The 23,211-nt window shown below is 35.8% G+C and overlaps 2 protein-coding genes across 3 annotated transcripts; both read left to right on the top strand.

The window, feature by feature from the left end:
• The first annotated feature begins 485 nt into the window (after positions 1–485).
• LOC110721854 lies at positions 486–11,810 on the top strand. Of its 2 annotated transcripts, XM_021901067.1 has the most exons (11): positions 502–757; positions 871–1,346; positions 8,147–8,203; positions 8,311–8,375; positions 9,384–9,594; positions 9,735–9,829; positions 10,171–10,243; positions 10,341–10,400; positions 10,481–10,531; positions 10,662–10,740; positions 11,509–11,810. In XM_021901067.1, the coding sequence occupies exons 1-11, from the start codon at positions 640–642 to the stop codon at positions 11,586–11,588; spliced, it is 1,365 nt and encodes a 454-aa protein (XP_021756759.1). In that variant the 5' UTR covers positions 502–639; the 3' UTR covers positions 11,589–11,810. The 2 variants fall into 2 exon arrangements, with proteins under 2 accessions (XP_021756757.1, XP_021756759.1); XM_021901065.1 differs by lacking the exons at positions 8,147–8,203; positions 8,311–8,375; positions 9,384–9,594; ... (4 more) ...; positions 10,662–10,740; positions 11,509–11,810 and adding an exon at positions 4,513–5,761 and having other exon boundaries at positions 486–757.
• Positions 11,811–11,971: 161 nt separating this feature from the next.
• On the top strand, positions 11,972–14,135 carry LOC110721855 (glucan endo-1,3-beta-glucosidase 6-like). Its single transcript, XM_021901068.1, has 2 exons — positions 11,972–12,689; positions 12,811–14,135. The coding sequence occupies exons 1-2, from the start codon at positions 12,349–12,351 to the stop codon at positions 13,940–13,942; spliced, it is 1,473 nt and encodes a 490-aa protein (XP_021756760.1). The 5' UTR covers positions 11,972–12,348; the 3' UTR covers positions 13,943–14,135.
• Positions 14,136–23,211: the final 9,076 nt, after the last annotated feature.

The raw sequence follows: 23,211 nt of genomic DNA, 5'->3' as shown, positions 1-23,211 counted from the left end.
TTGTATAGTGAACTGTGAACATTTTGGTACAAGTTTAATGAAATTTGGTGAAGAAATGAGTAACTTACATGTTCCTCAATCTTTCATGCGTGAGCTTCAATGGCGTTTTTGTGCGTTTGGGAAGGGGAGGGGAGCCAGCGGGCGCCGACGACAGGGGTTTTGGGGTTTGGCAGGGAGGGGGTGGTGGCTGGGGTTTGGATGGTTTCGAGGATTTTCTGTTTTTATTTTTATTTTTTTAATTTTTTTTTATAAAAAACGGACCAATCAGAAGGTGACACGTGGCAAGTGGTGGGGTCAACTAACGGACAGTGACGGTCAACTAACGAAAATGACATTTGGTGATATTATACTAATCCTCAGTGACATTTGGTGAATTATGAAAAACGCGATGACATTTGATGAATTTTGCAAGTACTCAGTGGCATTTGGTGAAATACCCGTAACCATTTTTTCTATTTAATTTTTTCTTTATTTATTTGCTTATTCATTTTCTCTCTCCTCTTCACTCTACTCCACTCCACTCTCACTTTCCACCATGGTAAACAACAATTCATAAACCCTGCTACCCAAAATAATTCGAAATTCCATAAACCCTAGAACAAATCCCCTATTTTTTTACTTTTTAATCTACCCTAAATCATGGATTTCAAATTCCGTTCAATGGAGGAAAGATCTTCAAGTTACTACTCTTCTTCCCCAAATTTTTCCACCCAGAATGTCAGCAATATTTCTTACTTTACTCATCAAGCAATTCGAGGTAAAATCCCAATTTTGTTTTTGTTTTTCTTACTGATTGCATGTTGTTATTTGTCATAAAGTTTGATTCTTGGTTGAATTTTCGTTGATTTTTGTAATTTTTTTTTTTTGTAGCGGGGTTTACTAGTCCAGACCCAATTCGCCGGGAATATAGTCGAAACCCTAACCCTAACCCTAACGAAATGCGGGAATCGATTCAGAGGGAGTTGGAGAAGGAGAGAATTAGAGCTGAAATTATTGCGGAAGAGGTTTATAGGAGGAGGATTTTGGAGGATGAAGTGAGGAGAGAGTTGATGTATGAGAGAGAATTGGCGTTGAGGCGAGGGGAGGGGGAGTTTGGGTTTAGATCATCATCAATGCGGTTCGAAACTAGGGTTCCTTTGTTGACGAATTTCGAGCATCGAATCGGTGTTTCGCCTCACCGGGAAGTCGGGTTTCAAGGGTCCAATGCGTTGCCGTTTCAGAGGGATCCTGTTGTTGCTGGGAATGTGGATGGGAATGGGTTTTCCGTGGGTGTGAGATTGAAGGAGATTAAGGAAATCAAGGGTTCTGCTTCAGAGATCAATAATAAGGATAAAATTATCTTCTTGGTCAGTAATACCAATTTCTTTGTTGTTTTGAATTATTTGGTTGTTTTGTTGATTGAATTGTTGTTATTTTTGTAGTTAATGTGTATGCTACTTTTATGCTAATGGTTGAATACATGTGTAGTTAAATGAATGTAATGCCTGTGTACATTGATGTAGTTATGCGTTATAGTCGTAAGTTGTAAGCAATTCCCCTGTTAATTATGTTTATATAAGCAGTATGATGCAGCTTTTTAAGTAGGCTTTTTATAGTTTTTTTTTGCAGAAATGAAGTCCATGTCTTGTATCTTACCTTGCAGTAAATGTGTGATTGTGTGTTGTATGACGAGGTTATGTTGTTTTGTATGTTTTAATGATTATCTGTTTATTGGCTGTAGAGATCCCATTCTGCTCCTGTAACTTTGTGTTTTGTATTGGTGCTTTGGTCTTTGATGAATGCATGAGTTCTCAGTTGTCAAAGGAATTGGAAGAATTACTAAGCAGTAGTTTATTAGCGCTTCATTGTTACACTTTATCTTTATCTTTAATTGATCATGCTATTACTAAGCACACTAGTTTGGAATGCTTTGAGCATCTGTCAAAAGTGATGATTAACAACCCCAATTTAAAGTGTGTTGTTTAGTTTTAGTAAGTGAAGAGAGCTGTTCAAATGAAAGGGGAAGCTAATAAACCACACCAACATTGGAGGAACTCTTTGAAAGATGTCAAGAAATGTTCTTGTTTTCTCTAGATTAGCCTTCAAATATTGCGATCCATATGAAATTTGCTTTGCAAGAAATCATTTACCTTTTGGGGCGCAGGGGAAAAAAATCTTAAATTGGAGTCAGACCAAATGTAGCTCTCTCCCCGTGGGCACGTGGCTGTCTAGCTGATGTGGGGCGGGGACAAAGGTTGACAATGAAAAGTAAAATACAGTCTTCAAGGCTTGCTATTCAAAACTTTCTGTTATCTGCTCTAACTTTTTACTTGCACACCAAAAAATTTCCAAATTATGAATGGCACATACATCTGGTGCATATGTAAATATGTTCATTTAGGCTTTCTAATCTATACACCTATTCTCTTTCTTTTTTGTGACAGTTCCTCATATTTTTTGGTTGCTTCTTTCCTCAATGACTTCGAATATTTTTCATTGGCCATTTTGCCCTATTGATTGTAGAACTTTTTACTCAGACACATTATGGATGAGGATGTTGTAGATTGTTCTTAATCCAGCTCTTCTTTTAGCATCACATCTCTGAAACGAAATTGATGCTTCACATTCTTGAGTTCTTTTGCAATAATCTTTGTTTGTTGGCTGCAATGCGGCATTGCATCAAATATCTATGGATTGCAATATTTCTTGTTACTCTTGAGAACAGATACTGAATTTCTTTTGACAATTTCTAGATACTGATTCAATGTGGTTTTCTTTCTCTTTTGCTTGTATAACTTTGTTAACTTTCTACTGCTTAACAATACATTTAATGGGTATTGTACTTCTGCTGAATGTGGGTATGATATGTGATATGTCAAGACAGATAGACTTATTCAGGCTGCATGACTTTGTTCCTAATTTGCTGGTTTGAAGACCTGGGGTAGGGATTATTGTCAAATGATGGCTGTTAGAAGCCTCTCATAAGGTGCTCAATAAGTTCTATTATAAAAAATTCTTATTATCTTTGGAGCCTTAAATTCATGCTCCCATGTAAAATTGTAAATTGTTTAGTTTGGATGATCCTTCTTACAATATTTTATGAGTCTGCATTACTCTTTGGAAAATTATATAATTATTAGTGGATGTAGTAACAGAGAACTAGCATGATCCAGAACTTTTATCTGCTTGTATGTATTCAGGAAACTTTCATTTTTATAGTTTGAGGCTTAAATTTACCTTGTTTGACAGATTGACCTCGCCTTGATGATTGTCTTAGTGCTACCTTTAAAATTCTGGCATTCTATTCACTGGGATTTAAGGTTTTTTTTTTTTTTTTTTTGTCCTTAAATTATTATTATTGTTTTTATAGATATTGAATTTAGCCATATTTTGTCGTTTGATGGGTGAATTTTGAAAGTTGTACTCTACATCTGTTTGTATTATCTTGTAAGTTAATGCTTACATCTGTTCTTATTATCTTGTAAGTTTATGCTACTTCTTCAAGTTACCCTAGGACATGACCTTGAACTTGACTTATGAAGAAAACATTTATCTTGGGGAAGGTTGGAGTCTTGGAGACATGTAGAATGGATTTTGGGACCTACCAGCCTGTGGGCAAGTGCGGAGAAAAGACACTGAGTATGGACCCATCCCTGGTTTAATATATTCCTATCCACACCTTACTGTTAGGTACCATAACTATAAAATATCTAACTACTACCAGATTTACGGGCATAAAAATGAAATCAACTCTTACACTTGGCAGTTACCTGTTATCCCCCATACCAGCTTGGATGTATCTGCAGACTGCAGCCACCATCTTGAAGTCAAATATCCTGATGATTACCCATTATGTACTGCTACCAGATGCATAGACATATATATGAAACAAAGTCCTCTTGATAGTTACTTTTTCTCCTCCATGCTAGCTAGCCATCATGTTGAAGTCATCTTTACTGTACTCTTGTGTCTTGTCTTTACCCTACTGTATAAACGGTTGTCTATAAGTTGGTTATACAGCTACCCTGGTGATAAGTCACTGTGTAATTCTAATCACTCTCCTATAATAGTGTGGGCATACACTGCTATATGCTTGTTCTTGCCCTTTGTCAGTTTCTCTTATAGTGGGAAGGAATCAAAGAGTCCACTATGAGGATATGGATGAATGGGTTTACCTGTTGCTATCCCTATACTTCTGTGTTGGTGTTATTTCTTTGTAGGGTGAACAAATAACATATTATATTTATGTTGTACCTTGATGATTTTCTTTCCCAATGAGTTACTATGAGCCTTGCAACAGCTGTTTTTATCTGTCTTCTTGTAACTTGGAACCTTCTTTTCATGGTCTTATTTATGCTTTTAGAAACGAACTGGAATTTCAATGTGTCTTCTTGTAACTTGGAACCTTCTTTTCATGGTCTTATTTATGCTTTTAGAAACGAACTGGAATTTCAAAGTGTCATGGCCATGGCAGTGCTGTTGGGCTTTCACCATTTACTTTTCTGTGTGTATTTTCTCTGAGCATAATTGCAGGCTAAGCCCAATGCAACTGATTTGAAGCGTAAAGCGACGACACCACCAATTGGAGCTACTGTCGACACATGTGATGTGTCAAAAAAGCCGAAAAGCAAAGACGAGTGGAGTTGTGCTCTATGTCGTGTTACTGCTACAAGCAAGCGGGCGTTGGATGATCATCTGCAAGGGAAAAAACACAAGTCCCGAGAGAGTGGATTATGCTCTCAGAGAACAGGCTTTGGTACTGGCCCGTTACCAAAAATGGGCAGTGCTAGTACAGGCAAGCCCGTCAAAGTACCTGGCGCAACTGAAAGCCCATGCTTTCAGTTGGAAAAAGTTGAAAATGCACCAGCACCATCAGCAACTGACAATAAGATTACCCTCTTGCAGGGAAAGGAGAGTTGTATAGAGAAAAAGAAAAATAAGAAAGCAGCTACACCTCAAAAATCACCTGTCTGTGTTGAATCGAATAAAAAGTTCAAATTTTTTTGCGACTCTTGTCAGGTTGGAGCTTACTCTATGAAAGTGATGAATGCCCATAAGAATGGCAAACGTCATTTGTTAAAAGTTGCGAATATCAATAAAGCTGAGGATGCTGCATCAGGTAAAAAGCCTGCACCAAAAGGTGCAGTTGAGGAAAATAAAGATAATAATAAGGAAGTAGATGTGGCTGAATCTGTGGAGAATGCTTTGGTTGAAGTTAAGGAGGAGTTAGATATTGCTGCTGTGGAAGAGATAAATAATGAAATAGAGGGAGAACTTGTTGAAAGCTGCAAAGAAAATGTTGATTTTGGTGTGAATGAAAAGAAGGAACTGGACATTGCTGCTGTGGAAGAAATAAAATTTGAAGTAGAGGAAGACCAAGTAGAAAGCAGCAACGAAAACATTGGTTGTAATAGGGCTGGAGTTGAAGACGACAAGAACAAGGTGCTTGAAGTTGTTACTGGTGATTTATCGGTATTGACTTAGTTGTTGCAGTAAAGGATGAAAATAACTAGGTATTTATCAGTATTGACTTTTAACCCGGTTGCTGAACAACCGTCGTGTAAACTAATTGACTGTGAAGAGGCAAGAGATTTACAGTAATGATCTGCTGAAATCTCTGCACTACAAGCTCCGATGTAGTCTGCCTGGTGATGTGTTATCCAGTATCATGTTAGTGACTTCCTAAATAGAGGTCCACTTAGATTGTCCATTGCTCGGTATGAGTATTTGATGGAACCTCCATCCTCCTGTGAATAAATTCTTCTGTCTTGCAATTTGTTTTCGTTGAATTTTACTCTGATGAAGTGATCAGTAGAACTGGAAGAGACACTGGTTCAGTTTGCTGTGTTAATGTTAAACGATTTGAAAATTTTCAACCCCTATTTATGAAATGGATTGGAGAAGACCGACATTAGGTTACCAAAATGGCAAAATATGGTATTAGGAATTTGGGATACTATTATAAATAGCAGGAGGATGACATAGAGTATACTACTTTGCGTCGTGTTTATTTTTTATTTTTAATGCTTAATCTTTGTTATGTGCTTATGTCGTTTAACTCTTGATTAGTTAAGTGTCCACATAATATAGCGTGTATCATAAAGCTGATATTTTTAGTCGAGGTCTCTTGGTAGATATGTTAATCTTCACATTGTTTGCTTGTTAGTAAGTTGTATCGGGCGAGCAAGCAACAGGGTTCTAGGCTTATCTTAAGCGTCGGCATCAGATCTGTAATGAAGATGTATGGCTGTTGTTATGCATGTGCACGATTTTTCTGATAGACTGACTGCCTCACGTTTGTGTTTGAGTAGTACTTGCGACATGCAGGCTATTCATGACTTGTTCAGGTTGCATATGCTTAATGCTTTGATTAGTCTATTTCTGTTGATTTATCCAGTACTCCGCTATATATATATATATATATATATATATATATATCCGTCTTAAACTATTTTTGAACACTTTGTTTTTTGTGCTTCTCATACTTCGTATTATATTAAGTTTGAAATTTGAACATATTGGGCAATGCCTTCCCTGCTATCATAATACGGTGTACATTTTTAAGTCAATAAGTTATGATCTTGCTCTCTCACATTCACTATATGTAGTAGTAAAAAAAGAAAAAAAGGTAATATCTATTATATTCTACTCCGTCTCGCATTTACATTTACAAAACAACTTTATGGAGTAATTTAACTAACACTAAGATTCTTCTAAAAAAACACTAAGATAATTTCCCTCCAAAAAAAAAAAAAAAACCTAACACCAAGATAATAAAGTTTGCACTATTCCAAATTACAATTACCTTTGATTAAACTTTTATTTTCATAACCATACCCGATAAAACCAAGCCCGAATAAAGGTGGATGGAATTATAAGCAGAATATAGAATAAATTCAGTTGTACTTCCTCCGAGGGGGAAGTAGTATTATTATCTCACCAGTCACCACCTTTTTTTTTGCACTGATCCACCTCGCCGGCGCCGGAGTTATGATGCCGGAGCCGCCGCCGTTTCAGGAAGCTAACCGCTGCGACGTCTGTAAATGCAGCTTCAACGCTTTTCGTCGTCGTGTATTTCATCAATTCTCCTCTTTTCCGTTGATTTCGTTGAATTCTGCTTTAAATGTTTGATTTATTGGGGAAGTTATAATTTTGAAGGATAATTTTATGTGATTTAGTTAGCTCAATTGTTGAATTATCTGGAGTTTTGCGATTTAAGGTATGTTTTAGTTGATGATCAGATCTAATTTATCCGGGGATGCTGGAAATTATGTTGAATTATAGGATTTAGGTTATGTTGTTAGTTTCTGCTAGATTATTGGGTTTTTTTTTTAAGCAACTTTAAGCTTTGATTTAAGTATAATTATTGCGGTTTTGTTCAAACAATGATCAATTAGTTTGATGGGGATTTTGTGTGCTGATTTGACCAATTATGGTTGAGTTATGTTTAAAGTTCTAGTATATAGATACAAATTCAGACTCGAAGGGTTTTTCGCCTTTTCCAGTGGAATGTGGGGCGGATTAAATTTAGGGTTTAAAGTCTTTAAACAGTGGTGGAGTATGCATTTTAGTAGTTTGTCATTCATTTTGGTTGGAAAGGTTGCCCATTTTTAGTGGAGTTGAGCAATGGCAGATCCAAGAATTCCATTTTGGGTAGCATTAATATTCAACACTACAATATAAGCCACTTTAAACATTATAACCCTTGAATTTTGAAATACTATTAATAAAAAGAAAGTACTTCTGATAATTGAATTGTAGATCGTGTACTTACAAATTATGAAAAGAGAAGAAAAAGGAAATGTTTAACTCTTGCTTTACCTACTAGTTTCACTACTCACCCCAGGAACTTAAGGTGTGTTGCTTGCTGGTTAATTTCTCATTCTTTATTTTTAGAAACAAATTTCATTCGAAGACTAGAAGGGTCAGGAACTCAGGACTATAACAATGATTGATGAAATTATTAAAAACAGTCGATGTAAACTGTATATCCCCCTTTTTAAGGCATTGTAGTAAGATTGATGGTATAATGGCTAAGGTTTAAGAATGCTGTGACGGATAAGAGTTAGAAGAGGGAATTGATGGTGCTACCAAAGACCAGTAATTTTCTCAAGTATATGTCTTTATTTTCTCGCTTTGCTCTTCTCATTCTTTCCTTCTTTTGCAGCATCATTGCCGATGTTGTGGGAGGACCCTATGTAATGAGCATTCATCTGATCAAATGGTAAGGATCTTATATGATTTAGTCTCCTATTTAGCTTTTGATATATATTAAATTGGTCTTTGTTGATCAAACTGCATCTCATATGTTAGTAATTGCTTTTTCTTCAGCCTTTACCACAATTTGGCATTCACACCAATGTTAGAGTTTGTTCTGATTGTTTCAACTTCTCCAAGTAAGTGTTTCTTCTTCTTTTTAGGACCATAATTTTCCTATTCTATGTGAGTACGTGGTAGTGAAATTTTTGTATCTCCATTATGTGGTAGGTGTCTATGACGGTAATATGTCTTGGTAAGAAGTTGAGGAAGAGTGGACGGTGTAATAGAAACACTTCTTATTAAAACTCCTGTAGTCTTGCACCTACTCCTAAAAGAACATCACTTGAATATTGGACATGATGGTTGATATTCTTGAATATTTCCTCAGCTATCAATCTCATGCTGTACTAGATTTTATACAGTGTATAATTATGTAACCGGGAAGTGTTCACTGGTCAGTGATCAGTCTGATATTCTGATAACTTGTTCTAGTACTTCCAAAATGCAATTAGAGAACTAGATGATGCTTTTTAATATGAAGCTATCAAACCATTTCCTGTTTCCTGTCGTAGAAGGTAGAGACAAGTTACAAGTAGCATTGTTAGAGATTTACCTTGTATTTTCACATACCAAAAAAAAAAACTATGTTTCAATGAATAGTTTTCTTTGGCCGGTGATTATTAAACAGATGTATGTGTGATCTCTTATGCTCCCATCGGGGCCTATTTCTAGTGTAGTGGCTTGCATGTATCCTTGTCGTGTTTGACGTGAACTCTGTGTTAGGTAACCTTAACTCATTTTCCTCCTAAAGAATAGCCTTACAAAATTTTAGTTGTAGTTGATGATAAATCTAAGCTGAGCTGATAATGAAACTTTTATTATTAATGCATCTTGTAACTCTAGAATAACTTTTGGGAGATCCATCCTCAACATGTAGTATGGAAGGCTCTGTCATGTCACTGAAAGAAAAATGAAGCATGTTCACTAACATGTCTTAATTTTGGGCTCTCAGTCCTATCTCTACGTTATGCTTGAGATTCAATCATTATTCAGAGCAGTCGAGACATTCATTCGTAATCTGTCTTGTTCTTTCTGTTGAAGTTGTACAAGTTTTTGAGCGATAAATTGATTTTATTTTGGTGTAGATCTACGGATGGCAGTGTAGGGCCTACAACACAAAGGAATCATTCCATCTCAGAAGCTATTTCAACTTTAGACTTAAATGAAGATTCAGGACATACAACTTCATCATCTGCACTGCAGCCACCTGTATCAAATATTCCAGAATGCAAATGTGGTATGCCTTTGTGCATTTGCTTGGTTTCACTTCCACCTGCTCCAGCAGCTCCTGTTCAGGTTAAGACACATTTATTAATACTTGCTATCTAGTCATTTGTTTCATGTGCCTGAAACTCGAGGAATTTCTGACACAAATGTTCAATTAGTACGTACTTGTTATCTTTATTTTGCTCTGTTTTCCATATGCTCAAAAGCAGACTGTAACCACTTCTTCAGCAACTTTATCTTCAACAACAAAGAAGACAGATGGCATTTCAAGGCAAAGACGTTCTGCTCAAGATAGCAGACAAGGGTATGGTCACACTTGTCTTCACACTTAGTTTATAAGTTGATTTGAGAATGTGCGTTAGATCTTAAAGACATCTGACATCTACTTTATACATACTAAACTTTGAAACTGTATGATTGCTGTTTAGATTTGTACAATTGTGTGATACATATTTTGGAACACTCCAAATCCAACACCTTCTATTAGCTATTTTATCATTAACTATATTATGAGGGAGAAACAATTTTAAATACCTTGTTATAAATTTTTTTTTGTGTACTCTTATGGTCTAAACATTATCCATTCAAATTTGATGGATTTCTGGAAGTTCTCTTGTAACCACCTAATGTTAATATTGCTTGCAGTTCAAGTGTCAGTGTTGGTCCTTCAGCTAGTGGTTCAGAGAAACCTCAGGCAAATTATGAAGTGAATGGGGAGGTATGCAGATTAGAGAGTAGATTGTCCTGTAGCAAGGCTGACTTTTTTCCTTATTATGCGCTCGATTGAGTTTACTTGTGCTCTTTTTGCTTCTCAGGGCTTAAGAGAAGCAATTAAAAGTGGTGATCTTGCTGGAGTCAAGGATCTTCTTAAAAAGGTATTTGCATATTTTGCTCCCCTCTTGCTTTGATGCGATGAATCTGATGATCTTAAACTAATATATCTACTTTCTCGTAGGGTGTGGATTCAAATTATTGTGACAAGCAAGGATTGTCGTTGCTTCACCTGGTAAATATCTCTTTGAAGATGACTTCCAATTTCCAAATGAATGCAGTTTGGTGGTTAAAATTGACAATTAGTGTGTGGTTTTTCTTTTTTTCCCCCCTTTTTGATTAAATGGTGTCAATCTTTTTTACAGGCTGCAGTTTTCAATCAAACTGAAATAGTTTTTTGCCTTATGGATCATGGTGCTAGATTGGACTGCAAGAACTCCCTAGGTAATTATACATGTTATTTTTAGATTTTTTATGTTGTTGTTGCAGGTGTCTAGGGGTGATAATGAGCCAATCCTAACTTTGTAAAAAACCTGGAAATTGTAACCAAGTAAATATCCTTTTTAGGTTTTAACACTAGTATGAGATTGGGTACGGGTATGCAATTTGCTACCATGTATTGTTAAATTAGGCCAAAATGTACCACTTTCACGTATTAATTTGCCATTCTTGCTTTGTGGGGCAATTAGGTAAGCATGGTCCTCGTAAAGTCTGTGCCACATTAATGAAGTATAAATTACAAGTAAATTTTATGTAATATGTAAAATCATAGAATGCAAATATTTTATAGCCCCACAAGTTGAGCTTAGCCCATGAAAATCTCAAGCCGATAACAATTTGCTCATGAGCCAGCTAGGCCTATTAGCACCCCTTGGGATGTTCAAATATATCTTAAACCAGAATGAAAATTGTACAGGACTTAAAAGCTCTTGAAATTTCCCTAAAAGTTACATGGTGCAATGATGTCTTCTATGTCACATTCCACCTTAATGGTTACATGACCTACATGGCTACATCTATGATCTATATACAACTTACAGGTTCTAGGTAACTTGTTTATTGTCCTGCTCATAAAACATGTGTTGAGATCAAATCTATAAGGGCAGTAAAGAATAGAGCCTGAACGCGATCTTTTTGCTTTTTTAACAAATACATATATAGTTACTATTGACTCAGAGTAGCAATCTTTAATTACCACTCAACATCTTGCAGGGGAGACGCCGTTAGATTGTGCTCCCGCCACTTTGCAGTACAAAATGAAGAAAAAGATAGAGGGAGAAGGATTGGCGTGACGGTCAGTGTTCATTTCCTCGCCTCGCAAGAGACTGGATCTCAGTTTTGCGTATCAAATGATGGCTATGCTCTTGCTGCTGTATCTGTAACCTATTGTATTATTATGAACTAGTTGAGAGATTCCCAGCGTTGAGTGAAGTTTTGTACACTCAACACGGTTAGAGTTATGCTGTTTATTCCTTATTATCCCATTAATAAAAATTTTAACCAAATAATTGTCGAAATCAGTGAGTTTTGCCTTTTGAAACAGTACAGTGGTCAAAGTGATCCGGATAACTCAGATTTAAGGTGAAAAGCATTACAGGCAAAATCAGGGTGATGCAACTTCTGCTGCAGAAAGTTTGCTAGATTAGAAGAACAATTGGATTTCCCCTGTAAAAAAGACGCCCTTTCTACTTTTTTTGGCAATGTCAATTATATGGTATCAGATAAAATAATCCGGCAGAAAAGTAGTTAAAAAAAAAAAAAAAAGGTGTCCATGTCTCCAAAAGAAGTCAAACAAAAGTATAAACTTAAAAAATTTACATAAATGTTATATGATTCTTTTCTTGTTAGATTCCCCTTTTTTCCCTCTTGCAGGCTACGAATCAAAGGTTTTGGTATCAAATTCCTTATCATAACTTCATGAATTCTCTTTCCCTTTCTTTCCCATTATTCCAGCATTTGTTTGTCTTTTAACATTTACTCAAACTCCTACTTATAATCGCTTCAAGGCCGACCACAACCCCAAATCAATGCTAGAAAACAAAATTACAGAAAATGGGATCACACGAATCACACGGGTGTTTGTTGTTCTTTATAATTGGTGCATGTTTAGTGGCAGGCGGTCTGGGTATGGGTGTCAACTGGGGGATGATTTCGACTCATCCTCTACCCCCGGAAATAGTAGTGAAGCTGCTCAAGGACAATGGGTTTAACAAAGTAAAGCTCTTTGAAGCAAATCATGGCGCACTTAGAGCTCTTGGGAATTCAGGTATTGAAGTTATGGTAGGAATTCCTAATAACATGTTAGCATCCCTTGCTGGGAATGTTCAGGCTGCTGTCAACTGGGTGAACCAGAATATCTCCACTTATGTTTCCAACAGCGGGGTTAATATAAGGTAATAACGCGTGCATATATCGTTGTAATCACTATATATATCATGGATTTGTTTAGCTAAACATTTTTTTTTCCATAGAACTGCAAAATCTGGATGAACATTAACATCTTTAAAATGTCAGATATGTTGCTGTTGGAAACGAGCCATTTCTAAAAGATTACGGAGACCAATTCACCCACACTACACTTCCAGCACTGCAGAACATCCAAGCTGCCCTTATCAAAGCCGGCTTAGCACACAAAGTGAAGGCCACAGTCCCATTGAATGCTGATGTCTACCAATCTGATACCACTCTTCCTTCAGGAGGCAGTTTTCGAGCTGATATACATGACCTCATGATATCTATTGTCAAATTCCTCAGTAATAATGCTGCCCCTATAATGGTTAACATATACCCATTTCTCAGCCTTAACAGTGACCCCAATTTCCCCATGGATTTTGCCTTCTTCGAGGGTGGATCACACCCTATAGTCGATGGCCCTGTTACCTACACCAATGTCTTTGACGCCAACTATGATACCCTTATAGCAGCCCTAGAGAAGAGCGGCTTCCCTAACATGCCCATTATCATAGGGGAAGTAGGGTGGCCTACTGACGGTGCTCCTAATGCAAACATAGCCAATGCTAAAAAGTTTAACCAAGGGCTTATCAGTAGGATCATCCAAGGTAAGGGCACTCCTAAACGCCATACACCACCAGATGTTTACATATTTTCCCTCATCGACGAAGATGCAAAGAGTGTAGATCCAGGGAACTTTGAGAGGCATTGGGGGATGTTCAATTATGATGGCAGTTTAAAGTATCAATTGAACATAGGAAGAGGTAAAACCCTTGTTCCTGCAAAAGGGGTTAAGTATTTGCCTAAAAAGTGGTGTGTTATGTCTCCTCAAGCGAGTCCTTCTCCGTCAACTATTGCCAGCAGCATTAGCTATGCTTGCCAATTTGCTGACTGCACTTCACTTGCATACGGCTCTTCTTGTGGTAACTTGGATGCTAGAAGTAACGCGTCTTATGTGTTTAACATGTACTATCAGACTAAGAACCAGAGTGCTGGTGCATGTAATTTCAATAATATGGCAATGACTACTACAACTGATCCTTCACAACGTGGATGTCGATTCGAAATAATGATCGATATTACTAAGACTCCGAAGAATGGAAGCCCTACTCCATCATCATCATCCTCGAGGTTGCTAAAGGCAGTGAGTATGATCTCGGTCATGGTGGCATTAACCATCAGTTTTGCATCCTGAGTTTGGTGTTAAACAAAGAGTACTTCGATTTTTAAATGTAGGTTAAGGAATAAGGAATGCATTATTTGTACATAATAAATTGTTTGAACATATTTTATGGTGTATATATATTTTGATTCTTGAAGCTTATATAACTTGTGAACAGAAATATTGCTCAATAAGGACAATAACCCCTTCTTACCAATTTGAGTAACACTCATTGACATCCCCATAGTACATCTATGTTGAGAATCACAAGTTAGTAAGCAACGTTGTTACACTTTACTTTCTTCGTTTCACAAAAATCGCAACACTTTACACTTGCATATATCAATTAAGAAAATATGTTCGGTCGCAAAAACCTTAATTTTTAGTCTTCGAAGTTAGATAACATGTGAGTTTATTTCAAAACAAAGGTGGTTCTGAGTCAGAGTGAGCAACTACACAGGACTCCCGAAAATAAATGGCCTTAAAATTTGGTATTCATCACTATATACAAAGAAAAAATGAATGTGGATCAATAATTAATTATTTGAGTTTTGTGAAGCTTATTAGCTACTTTGGTATGAAAATTTTAAGGTACAACAGCCTGTACCTTACTTGGTACAGATAAAAAACGCGGAAAAAACATGTAGTTGTTTTGTAAAGAACATAAAGTTATTTTGTAAAAAACATATAGCTCTTTTGCAAAAAACATCTAATTTTTTTTTTAAAATATTTAAAGAGCATTTGTAATATTAATAAAGAACATGAAAATATTATGTAATGAACATTATTTATATATATCCACCATAATTTTAAGACAAAATTAAAAGAACATTTCACAATAAGCAATGGACATTATATCACAAATAAAAGTACATTACACTGATAATCAAATAACATGGATATATGTTCTTTTCACTCTTTTTTGGTGCAAATATGTTCTTTTTACTTTAGGTATATGTTCATAATATTTATATAGTATGTTCTTTTCACTACAACTGTATGTTTTTTACATTTGCATAATATGTTCTTTCTGCAAAACGATTGTATGACGCTAGGTACCCACGCTTCTAGGAACCACACATTGAATTTGGTAAAGTTTTGTTGTAAGAAAAACTTTTGTTTATAAATGGCTCGATTTTAAAATGTCACACAAGGTCATTGATATTGTCCAAAATATATGAATGTATAAGTATTTGAAAAATGTGTCAATTACAACCGATAAAAGTACTCATTTTACGGGTTATAACCATCAAAGTTTATTTATAACAAAAAAACGTTACCAAATACTTTAAACTACAACCAAATCCAATTTTCAGCCACTTTCAAAGGAATATGAAATCATTAATCATTAACCCTAAGCCAATAATATTAGTTTGGTATAACCCACAAAATAGAGAGGCAAAATTTCCTACGTATTTTAAAAGAGAGCCATTTATAGTAAATTATATGAGTTCTGTTGTGTTTAATAAATAAATAAATAAATAAAAATGAGTTATGTTGTAAAAAGGTAAATAAAAAGGGGAAAATTTAAGTTTATATCTGAGATTAACATTGAAATATATCTCATCTCACATATATTATTTTACCTTTATTTTTTAAATAATAAAAGTGAAATAATAAAGTGGCATAAAAATAAATGCATAAAGTTGTGAGAGTGTTGGGGATAATAGTAAACAAGGGAAATTACAAAGAAATATGGAAATGAAAACAGAGAAATTTATCCGAGTCGTGAACGGAATCACTTTCCCAAAAGTGTAATTTTGACCCTAATACTACAACCGGGTTTCACGAAAATTTCACTTAGGAGATAAAACGGAACAATTATAATTTGTTGTAGTCAAATTGTAATCACAATGATTCAAGTGGTTTGTATTTGTGATGATGAAAATATTGGGAACATTGTTAGAGAATGGAAACCAGAAAACTGACTTTTTCTATTGCTTTTTTCTCTCGGACAACTTTAATCATCATATATATGTATATATATATTAGAGCAACCAAACTTCCAAAAGGCATGATGCATGAAACATCAACCGTCAAACATTGAATGCAACCGTCATTCAATTTTATTTTATTTTTTAATTATAATTGTATACATAATACTCAAAAGCAAATAATATAACCGATCAAGAAATCAACGGTCACTTTAATTTCTTGCTTATAGATTAAAACCTTTGACCTAATTTATACAATGTATAAATTGTATTACTTGCTCTAATACTTAATAAACCCAAAATGCTACACCATTACCTAAGCAAATTAAGAGTATTAACATGAAAATAGTCTTAATACTCTAAATAATTCTACAATCCTCCCCCATTTAGAGTATTATACAAGACTCATTGCAAAAACCTCATCATCACAAAACAACTTTATGCATAAATGAGAGTGTACTCAGACTTGAACTCCCACTTACTGTAGTACACATTCCAAGAATCCGTATCCATTTGGTGTTGCTAAACAATTGAACCAAATTCGACACTTATTGGAGACCTGAAGATACTCTACACACAAAGTCTATTACTTGAATACATTTTATACTTGACACTTTAAGCCATGAGTCCATATCTATTCATAAGTACATCAAAGCTATGCCCAAATTAGCTTCTTGAAGCGGCTACCCCTCGTACTTACATAGGTAGACTTCCAAAGACCATGCTCCTGTGACAAAGCATTATATTAGGAAATCTATTAAGCGAAGCAACCTCTTATACATCACAGAGAATCCGGAACTTACCTAGGACGAAAAAACAAGTTCCCAATTATTAAATAAGGAAATTGATCTCGTTGAACTTGAGACCCAATGTCTTATTGGGCGTCAAGTTGAGATTCCCTCATTTGTAATTATTTAGGCCTCCAATCCTAAACCGATTGCCATCCTTTTATTTACATCTCTAGCCAATGCCTTAGTGAAGCAATCGGCGAGATTAACATTTGTTCGAACATAATCAATAGTAATGACATTATCCTTGATAAGTCCTTGTATGAAGCTATGACGAACTCCAATGTGCCTTGACTTACGATTGTAAACTTGGCTATATGACTTAGCCAAAGTTGCATTGTTATCACAATGTATCACTATTGGTGATATCGGTTTTGGCAATAAGGGTATCTCATGCATTAAATCCTTCAACCATTCAACTTCTTTACCAGCTGAATGCAATGCAATGAACTCCGATGTCATTGTGGAGTCCGCAATGCAAGTTTGTTTCTTAGAAGCCCATGAAATGACACCTCCTCCATATAGGAATACCCATCCACTTGTGGATGAATGATCTTTATTAGAGATCCAACTTGCATCCGAGTATCCTTCTACAACCGAAGGAAACCCGCTATAACACAAACCATAATTTATGATTTTCATCAAGTACTTCAACAGACGGCGAATTGCTTGCCAATGTTGCATACTAGGATTACTAGTATATCTACTCAATTGACCTACCGCAAATGCAATATCCGGTCTTGTACTTGTCGTGGCATACATCAAACATCCTATAACTCTAGCATACTCCAATTGTGAAATTGCAGTACCTTCATTAGGAAATAATTTAATGCTAGGATCCATAGGAGTTGAATAAAGAGATGTTGAATGGTCCTCAACATTAAACTTTTTGAGCACCTTCTCAATATAATGAGATTGTGTCAAAATCAACTTGCCTTGTTCCCTCTTTATTCTTATTCCTAAGATGACATCCGCTTCTCCCATATCTTTCATGGAAAATTTTGAGCTAAGGAAAGCCTTTGTCAACTCAACTTGTGACAAACTAGTTCCAAAGATCAACATGTCATCTACATATAGACAAATTATGACACCTTCACCGTTGTCATCAAATTTGCTATATATACATTTGTCTGAATTGTTCAATTTAAATCCATTAGACAACACAACCTCATCAAATTTTTGATGCCATTGCTTGGGTGCTTGCTTAAGCCCATACAAAGATTTAATCAACTTGCAAACTTTATGCTCTTGGCCTTCCACAACAAACCCTTCCGGTTGTCGCATGTAAACCTCTTCTTCCAAATCTCCATTCAAGAATGCGGTCTTGACATCCATTTGATGGATCACAAGATTTTTAATTGCCGCAAGAGCCATTAAAAACCTTATAGTTGAGATTCTTGCAACCGGTGCATATGTATCAAAATAATCGATACCCGGCTTTTGTGTATAGCCTTGTGCAACCAACCATGCCTTGAACTTATCTATAGTTCCATCAACCTTCAATTTCTTTTTGAAGATCCATTTGCACCCAATAGGTTTACATTTAGGAGGTAAAGTAGCTAATACCCAAGTGTTGTTTCCCATGATGGAGTCCATCTTATCATTAATTGCCTCCTTCCAAAATGGAGCATCATGAGACCTCATAGCCTCACTATATGTCATAGGAGCATCTTCTACATTAAAAATGTATGGAAACTTAGTTGAAATCGATTGCCTTGATCCTTCAACTAAATACACATGAAAATCCGGACCAAAGGATTTTTCTTTCCTTGCCCTCTTACTCCTCCTAGGTTGTGATGACGTAGATGGCTCATCTACTTCTTGATCAAAATTTTGAGCTTCCGTACTTGGAGTGATATCTTATTGTCTAGGAATTGATGAATATATACTTTTATCAAACAATGCATCCCTAGACTCAATGGTGGTATGAACCGACCAATAATCATTTTGTTCTATCACATAGAACCTATAGGATTTGCTATGTTCCGCATATCCTATAAAAATGCATTCCACTCCTCTTTCACCTAACTTCTTACGTTTAGGTTCCGGCACTTTTACTATTGCTCTACAACCCCAAACTTTGAGATAACTCAAGTTTGGTTTCCTTTTGTGTCATAGCTCATATGGGGTTACCTCATTCCCTTTCATAGGAACTCGATTTAAAATGTAACAAGTCGTTAAAACGGCTTCCCCCAAAATCCATCACTTAAACCCGAATAGGACAACATGGAATTAACCATTTCTTGCAATGTCCTATTCTTCCTTTCCGCTACACCATTTTGTTGTGGTGTATACGCCGCGGTTGTTTCATGTATTAATCCTATTGATTGGAAATAACTTGGATTATAGTACTCTCCACCTTTATCAGTTCTTAGCCTTTTTATTTTACCGTTAGTTTGCAATTCTACTTCATTCTTGTAGATTTTAAACTTGTCAAGGGCTTCATCTTTAGAGAATAATAAATAAACATAACAAAACCTTGAATAGTCATCAATAAATGTTACCACGTATTTCTTATTCCCTAAAGAAGGAGTGCTATGAAAATCACATAAGTCACTATGCACTAAATCAAGCAATGCATTGTTCTTTTCAACAACATTAGGAAAAGGGTTCCTTGTGATTTTTGTCAACATGCATGTTCTACACTTCTCTACACTTGGATCAAAAGCTGGAATTAAAGCATGCTTAGACATAAATTGCAATTTTTTATAATTAACATGACCAAGTCTCAAATGCCATAGAGAAGAGCAATCATTAACAACATACACATTATCTTTCAAAGTATTACAAATACTAAGTTTAAACATTCCATCACACAAGTAGCCAAGTCCTACAAACAAACCACCTTTAGATAATACAAATTTGTCAGATTCAAACACTAATTTGAAACCTAAACGATTCAGGATAGCACCGGAGACAAGATTTCTCCTAAGCTCGGGAGCATACAACACATTCCTTAAAATAAGAGATTTTCCCGAACTAAATATTAGCTCAATTTGTCCCTTGCCTAGCACCTTAGTGGTAGAGTCATTGCCCATGTAGAGTATCTCTCCACCATCAACCTCCGTAAAGGTCTTGAACAATGATTTGTCCTTGCAAACATGCCTCGATGCTCCTGAATCGATGTACCACGAACAATCAACCTGCACACAATTGATTTCAGAAATCATACACACATAATCCATAAAAAAATTAAGTGAAACTTGTGTACAAGAATTACCTTGTTTCTCATGGGATTGGCTTGGCTCGCCTTTCCCATCTCGAGCTTGATTCTTGCTCACTTTTTTCTTCCATATGGTACAATCTTTCTTAAAGTGACCGGGTTTAGCGCAACACCAACAAGCTCGTGATTTTTGACCATCACTATCCGCTTTGGGCTTCTTGCCCTTGTTTGTGTTTGAATTACTTCCCCTCTTCTTATTATTAGTCTTACCATCACCCACCATATTTATAGTAGATGAACTAGGATTACCATCCTTTTGACCATCTTGGATTCGGATTCCCTCTTCAATCCGAATGTGGGCTCCTAAATCCTCAAGACTAATAGATTCCTTCTTATGTTTTAGGTCATTCCTAAAAGTCTTCCAAGAGTTTGGTAGTTTGTCAATGATAGAAGAGACAATAAAAGTCTCATCTAAATTAATGTTGTGTTGTCTAAAGCTACCCAAAATACTTTGAATTTCATGGTATTGTTCTATAATTGATCTATCATCAACAATTCTAAAACTATTAAACTTGCTAACAAGAAACTTTTTACTTGAAGCATCTTCGGCCAAATACTTGGCCTCTAGATCATCCCAAAGTATTTTAGCAGATTCACTAAATTGGTAAACATCAAACAAGACATTAGACATACCGTTAAGTATATGACCACGACATATGTAATCATCATTTTCCCATTTGTTCCTCTTACGAGCGGCATCCAACGTCTCATTTTCCTCCTCCACCGGCTTCGGAGTTGAAAGAACGTAAGCCACACCAAGGGAAGTCAACAAGAAATGCATCTTCTTTTGCCATCTCCTAAAGTCCACACCTTCAAATTTCTCCAATTTCTGAAAATTGGTCATCATCTCCTTCACCGAAGACATCTTTGTAAAGAAAATTACACTTTTGGATTGTTGGGGATAATAGTAAACAAGGGAAATTACAAAGAAATATGGAAATGAAAACAGAGAAATTTATCCGAGTCGTGAACGGAATCACTTTCCCAAAAGTGTAATTTTGACCCTAATACTACAACCGGGTTTCACGAAAATTTCACTTAGGAGATAAAACGGAACAATTATAATTTGTTGTAGTCAAATTGTAATCACAATGATTCAAGTGGTTTGTATTTGTGATGATGAAAATATTGGGAACATTGTTAGAGAATGGAAACCAGAAAACTGACTTTTTCTATTGCTTTTTTCTCTCGGACAACTTTAATCATCATATATATGTATATATATATTAGAGCAACCAAACTTCCAAAAGGCATGATGCATGAAACATCAACCGTCAAACATTGAATGCAACCGTCATTCAATTTTATTTTATTTTTTAATTATAATTGTATACATAATACTCAAAAGCAAATAATATAACCGATCAAGAAATCAACGGTCACTTTAATTTCTTGCTTATAGATTAAAACCTTTGACCTAATTTATACAATGTATAAATTGTATTACTTGCTCTAATACTTAATAAACCCAAAATGCTACACCATTACCTAAGCAAATTAAGAGTATTAACATGAAAATAGTCTTAATACTCTAAATAATTCTACAATCCTCCCCCATTTAGAGTATTATACAAGACTCATTGCAAAAACCTCATCATCACAAAACAACTTTATGCATAAATGAGAGTGTACTCAGACTTGAACTCCCACTTACTGTAGTACACATTCCAAGAATCCGTATCCATTTGGTGTTGCTAAACAATTGAACCAAATTCGACACTTATTGGAGACCTGAAGATACTCTACACACAAAGTCTATTACTTGAATACATTTTATACTTGACACTTTAAGCCATGAGTCCATATCTATTCATAAGTACATCAAAGCTATGCCCAAATTAGCTTCTTGAAGCGGCTACCCCTCGTACTTACATAGGTAGACTTCCAAAGACCATGCTCCTGTGACAAAGCATTATATTAGGAAATCTATTAAGCGAAGCAACCTCTTATACATCACAGAGAATCCGGAACTTACCTAGGACGAAAAAACAAGTTCCCAATTATTAAATAAGGAAATTGATCTCGTTGAACTTGAGACCCAATGTCTTATTGGGCGTCAAGTTGAGATTCCCTCATTTGTAATTATTTAGGCCTCCAATCCTAAACCGATTGCCATCCTTTTATTTACATCTCTAGCCAATGCCTTAGTGAAGCAATCGGCGAGATTAACATTTGTTCGAACATAATCAATAGTAATGACATTATCCTTGATAAGTCCTTGTATGAAGCTATGACGAACTCCAATGTGCCTTGACTTACGATTGTAAACTTGGCTATATGACTTAGCCAAAGTTGCATTGTTATCACAATGTATCACTATTGGTGATATCGGTTTTGGCAATAAGGGTATCTCATGCATTAAATCCTTCAACCATTCAACTTCTTTACCAGCTGAATGCAATGCAATGAACTCCGATGTCATTGTGGAGTCCGCAATGCAAGTTTGTTTCTTAGAAGCCCATGAAATGACACCTCCTCCATATAGGAATACCCATCCACTTGTGGATGAATGATCTTTATTAGAGATCCAACTTGCATCCGAGTATCCTTCTACAACCGAAGGAAACCCGCTATAACACAAACCATAATTTATGATTTTCATCAAGTACTTCAACAGACGGCGAATTGCTTGCCAATGTTGCATACTAGGATTACTAGTATATCTACTCAATTGACCTACCGCAAATGCAATATCCGGTCTTGTACTTGTCGTGGCATACATCAAACATCCTATAACTCTAGCATACTCCAATTGTGAAATTGCAGTACCTTCATTAGGAAATAATTTAATGCTAGGATCCATAGGAGTTGAATAAAGAGATGTTGAATGGTCCTCAACATTAAACTTTTTGAGCACCTTCTCAATATAATGAGATTGTGTCAAAATCAACTTGCCTTGTTCCCTCTTTATTCTTATTCCTAAGATGACATCCGCTTCTCCCATATCTTTCATGGAAAATTTTGAGCTAAGGAAAGCCTTTGTCAACTCAACTTGTGACAAACTAGTTCCAAAGATCAACATGTCATCTACATATAGACAAATTATGACACCTTCACCGTTGTCATCAAATTTGCTATATATACATTTGTCTGAATTGTTCAATTTAAATCCATTAGACAACACAACCTCATCAAATTTTTGATGCCATTGCTTGGGTGCTTGCTTAAGCCCATACAAAGATTTAATCAACTTGCAAACTTTATGCTCTTGGCCTTCCACAACAAACCCTTCCGGTTGTCGCATGTAAACCTCTTCTTCCAAATCTCCATTCAAGAATGCGGTCTTGACATCCATTTGATGGATCACAAGATTTTTAATTGCCGCAAGAGCCATTAAAAACCTTATAGTTGAGATTC

Source organism: Chenopodium quinoa, unplaced genomic scaffold (genome assembly GCF_001683475.1).
Source record: "Chenopodium quinoa cultivar QQ74 unplaced genomic scaffold, ASM168347v1, whole genome shotgun sequence".
Taxonomy (NCBI): Eukaryota; Viridiplantae; Streptophyta; class Magnoliopsida; order Caryophyllales; family Amaranthaceae; genus Chenopodium; species Chenopodium quinoa.
This window is presented reverse-complemented; position numbering and strand designations above follow the sequence as displayed.